Source organism: Limulus polyphemus, unplaced genomic scaffold, assembly GCF_000517525.1.
Source record: "Limulus polyphemus unplaced genomic scaffold, Limulus_polyphemus-2.1.2 Scaffold2523, whole genome shotgun sequence".
Lineage (NCBI taxonomy): Eukaryota > Metazoa > Arthropoda > Merostomata > Xiphosura > Limulidae > Limulus > Limulus polyphemus.
The window spans coordinates 18,945-24,110 of record NW_013668133.1 but is presented as its reverse complement, the minus strand read 5'-3'; the positions used below and the strand labels follow the sequence as shown (position 1 = coordinate 24,110).

Below are 5,166 nucleotides of genomic sequence, written 5' to 3'. Positions count from 1 at the left end.
GTTTCATGCTTTATTAAATGATCTGCAATAATCATCTAAACATGTTTTATGCTTTATTTAATGATCTGTAATAATCATCTAAACATGTTTCATGCTTTATTAAATGATCTGCAATAATCATCCAAACATGTTTCATGCTTTATTTAATGATCTGCAGTAATCATCTAAACATGTTTCATGCTTTATTAAATGATCTGCAATAATAATTGTTCTTTTCTTTGACCTCGGTCGTTTTTCTACTTTCTACTTTCTACTTTAAAATTTGGTGTTCGTATCAAATTTCATCAATATCTGTTAAGGTTTTGAAGTATTGAGTTCTAATGCAACATTCACGATGATCCAAAAACGATCATTTTGAGAAAAAAAAACAGACAGATTATTGGTTGAAATAAGTAAGAATCCTAAGATAAGCTATGTATAGAAAGACATGCGGAAACTCTTGGTTGAAAAAAAAAAACCTCAAAATGTGAACTATATCTATAAAGACAGACAGATGACTGGTTGAAAGAAGTAAGAACCTCAAGATATTATTTATATCTAGAAGGATTGGCAGATGGTTGGTTGAAAGAAGTAAGAACTTCAAGAAGTAAACTATATTTAGAAAGACAGGCAGGTGACTGGTTTAAAGAAATAAGAACTTCAAGAAGTAAACTATATTTAGAAAGGCAGGCAGATGACTGGCTGAAAGAAGTAAGAACTTCAAGAAGTAAACTATATTTAGAAAGACAGGCAGATGACTGGTTTAAAGAAGTAAGAACTTCAAGAAGTAAACTATATTTAGAAAGGCAGGCAGATGACTGGCTGAAAGAAGTAAGAACTTCAAGAAGTAAACTATATTTAGAAATACGGGCAGATGTTTGGTTAAACACAATTTGAAAATACCAAAGTATATAAAAAAATAGATCAAAAAGCTGAATTATTATATATATGTATATACAGATTATTCTAATTCTTAAAACTCTCTGCTTATGCTAGTGTACGTTCTTTTATTACCGCCTTAGCCCTACAAAGCAAATAACACCTTCGTCTGGGTTTGAATTAAAATTAATTCTATAAACTAAAATTAAAACTTAAATCAGAAAATAATTGATTTTTTTTTGTATTTTGTATTTTGCAAAATAAGGACGGTTTGAGTTTTAAACCATTTTAACATAATTGTGATCGTAAACTACAGATATTGTTTTAGATGATTCAAAAATAGAGCTAAGAGAAAAATGGAAAGTAGCCAATAAGTGATATTGAGACGTATGTAATAGGAATATTATAATCCATACAGTCAGTTTATATATTCACAACATATAGTAATGTGACAATTATACTGAACAACGAGAATACGGAGCATGAAAGCCGCGATGCTTTCTTGCTAAGTTACTTTGAATAATACGCAATGTTTTACTGAATAATAGTTTTCGTGTAGGGCCATAAGAAATATTTCTGTAAGCACTATGACCAGAACTGATACGTATGTTAGTCTCGAGAGAACGTGCGTCTTCATCTGTATATTTTACACAAGAAGTATTCCTCGTTATCGTCTATTATACTCGAAAGATAACAGAGCAATTTTCTTACTTCTGTGGGATTAATCACACCTGCTTGGAACGTTTTATAATCGTTAATGTTAATTGTTTTGACTGTTCGGTTAATCACCTTTCTTTGTTTTCAAATTTAGTTCTGGACTTCAAGTTTAATCCATGATTACATTTTAAGTAATCTTAAGAACTCCAAGGACAGAATGCTTTATTTTTCGTATTTGATCACTTGTTTTTCGTATTAAGTATACGTCCATTTTGACACATATTCTAATGATTCTTACACGATCAATTCTACAAGTATTTCAGTATTTATTTCTCACTGCTGTTAAATATTTTAAGTTAATCCCTTCTGTTCCATGTTAAGGACACACCAGTTCTATAACATAGTATAATAATTCTTAGAAGGTCAGACTAAGGGATTATTTCAAATAAAAAATCAACTACCACCTATCGTTAAGTATTCTAAGTTTTTCACTCCAGTTTCATGTTAAGCACAAGTCTCAACTCATCAGTAGTGGAAAGTAATCTAACCTTTTTTTAGGAGATTAGATCAAGTACAGCCTTTAACGACCATCACTGGCTGTTAAAAGTTCTAGGTTTATCTCTTCGTTTTCACAAGTCTTTTTTTCACCAGTCCTGAAACATTATAATAATTCTTTAACAGGACCATTCCAAGTAAAACATTTAACCAACCACTAATGTTCATGTTATAAGTCGGTCTCTTCTGTTTTATGTTAAACACAGGCCTTGACTCACTACCCTTAGACTGTATTCTAATAATACTTACAATGTCACTTCTACTGGCCTATTCCAAGAACAGCATTTAACCAAACAATGATATCAGTGTTCTAAGTTGATTTCTTCTGTTTCATGTTAAGTAAAGGCCTTGACTTAATAATCTTAGAAGGTACTCTAATATATAGAATATCACTTCTACTGATCTATTCCAAGCTGATCATTTAATCAATCACTAATGTTCAATGTTAGAAGTTGATCTCTTCTATTCCATCTGAAACACAATTCTTGTTTGGTAAATCGGGAAGATATCAAACTGTACTTATAGAAGATTTCTGTAGGAATATTTCAAGTAAAGAATTTTCATCAACCATTAGTAATCAGTGTTATAACTTCTATATCGTGTTATGAATAAAACTAGACTTATAAGATAATTATCAATCCTGGAAAATATTTTACTGATTTTTAGAATATCATTTTTACTGGAGTATTTCGAGTAGAGTATTTAACCAAACATTAATGTTCATTGTTATAATTATAAGTTGGTCACTTCTGTTTCATGTTAAACATAAATCTCAACTGACCAGCCGTAGAACATATTCCAATGTTTCTTAGAAGAAAACGTCTTCGTGTTTATTCCAAGTACAGCACTTTTAATACATAGGATGTCACTTCTACTGTTCTATTCCAAGTAAAACATTTAACCAACTACTAATGTTCAATGTTATAAGTTGATCACTTCTGTTTCGTGTTAAACACCAGTCTCGACTGACCAATCCTGAATTTCATCTTAAATAATCATATGTTTGGGTGTATAGTTTTTTTCTCAGTTTCTCCTGGCAAACTATTATGAACTGTTCTATATTATGGTTTGTTAGTTGACCACTCTTCTTTATGTGTTCGTTTGCTCGTGTTCATCATTTCATTATGCACTCTTCAGGAATTATTGGAGTCCTAACAATTACATTAATCACAGCTTCTGCGAGATGACCTAAGAAAACATCTTACACGACTATGATGCATATATATATCACCACTCTCTGTACTGATCTTAACTGATCATTCTTAAAGTAAGTATTAAAATGATAGTTTGGAATTTTTCCATTTCGACTGTTGTTTCTTACATAAAACTATTATCTTATCTCAGCAAATCCGTTTCATGTCTTTATCACTCTGTTACAAAATGACTTACCTTAATATGTTCTAAAGTAAAAACACTTATACGCTCTAAAGTAAAAGTGTCATTTAGCGTTCTTGTAGGTGTTCTGAGAAAGATTTTAGACGTTCAATTTCAATGGCTGTCTTTGCTGAACACATTCTTATCTTGAAGTAATTTCACTCTCTCTCTCTTTATTTGTAATCAATTGACATTACCAGTCTGCCTCTCTTCTGGAGAACTTAAACCGTCCAATCGAGCAAGTCTTATATCCCTAATGCACACACATTAACTTCAGTATTCTTACGTTACTTTCAGTACCCAAACTTGTGCAGTGTCGTTATAGTATCCATGTTAAAGTTGAGTGGGTTTTTTGGTATCAGTTTAATGTTGAGATATGCTTCTATAACTTCTGCATTCACTTTAACGTTAAAAGTCATAAAAAGAAGCATGTCCCTGTTTTTATCTCACAATCAAGTATTTCTAGTATTGAGACTTAATCGTCCAGTGCCATCGCAGAGCCCATACTATAGCCTCTGTTGATAACACTACTAGAGCAGTGATAGATTGGAAAATACCTAATGCTACAAGGTTTCTGTCTTGTCCACCAAGGGCCATGCACGCCAGGGCTAGTAACAGAAGTGATGCTAATACGCAAGCTAGAGTCGGCAATAAAGGACGAAGGACATGTAGAAGAGGAGCCTGGCGAGATCCACCAGACCCGAAAAACAGAGTCGAACTGCCAGCAAGAGCAGCATGGAACTGACGGCGGGATGCCTGCATGTGAAGGGCAGCAGCGAGTACAGTGAGGGCACCGGCAGGAATGCCAAATCCTAGAGTGGACCTGGTGGTTGAATCTAAGCAGGCCACAGTACCAAATAGGACAGTTACAATGCCAGCTACTATTTGAGTTACCCTCAGCCGAAGAAGCACAGCGAAAGGTCTGCTTGCCACGAGGGGCAAAGATGTGGCGTCTTCGGAGCCGGAGAGAGATGTTGACCCGGAACAGAAAGACAATGGCGGCCGGAGCTGTACTCGGCGCTCGGACTTCTCACAAACAATAACATCAGGACGGCCATCCGATGCTCCTGTCGTCGGTTCGTCGGGCGGCGCCGTTACCGCCAGTGTCGGGCGTGCAGGACTCAGCGTCGAATCCGCTTCAGACTTACTGATAAAGAACTTGTACACTTCGCCGTTGCGAATCAAGAACACAGTTCTTAAATGTTTGTTTTTCTTTCGACTATCATCTCTGGATCGTGATGTCGAATCATCAGTCACAGAAACAGAACTGTGAGGATCCTCCACCTTGGCAGCTAGTCAAGCATATTACAAAAACTGCACAAATGTTTTTAGCTAGGCTGGCTCACAGTGTAAACTGCTGCAAACACGAAGTTTATATTTTTGGTTATACGGGAATAAAGAGACAGGAGCTAATGTCAGCGGCTAACTCTAGCAGTCACCAAGGGCAGTAATGAACCGTATCTCTCCCTGACACAGGTAATCTAAACAAACTCCTACAGCCATACATGAGCGACATCAGGCGGATATCGCAAGAACTGTTTGCATATGGGAACGAGGTAAAATATGTTTAAAAGTAAATATACACTCCACAACTCCAAGAAGTCTTGTATTCGTGTTCTTTCGATTTGCCCCTATCTACCATTACGGGTGTTGGATGGGATTTAAATCGGTATAACTTGGTGACAAGTGGTGAATCACGTAATAGATGGGAGCTTCATATTT

At 35.2% G+C, this 5,166-nt stretch overlaps 1 protein-coding gene across 1 annotated transcript; it reads right to left on the bottom strand.

Moving 5' to 3' along the window:
- Positions 1-1,135: 1,135 nt before the first annotated feature.
- Positions 1,136-4,736, bottom strand: LOC111087714 (the record flags this gene model as incomplete). The annotated part of the gene is made up of 1 exon (XM_022395319.1): positions 1,136-4,736. A coding segment is annotated over one exon (830 nt), but the record flags the coding sequence as incomplete, so codon positions are not given.
- Positions 4,737-5,166: the final 430 nt, after the last annotated feature.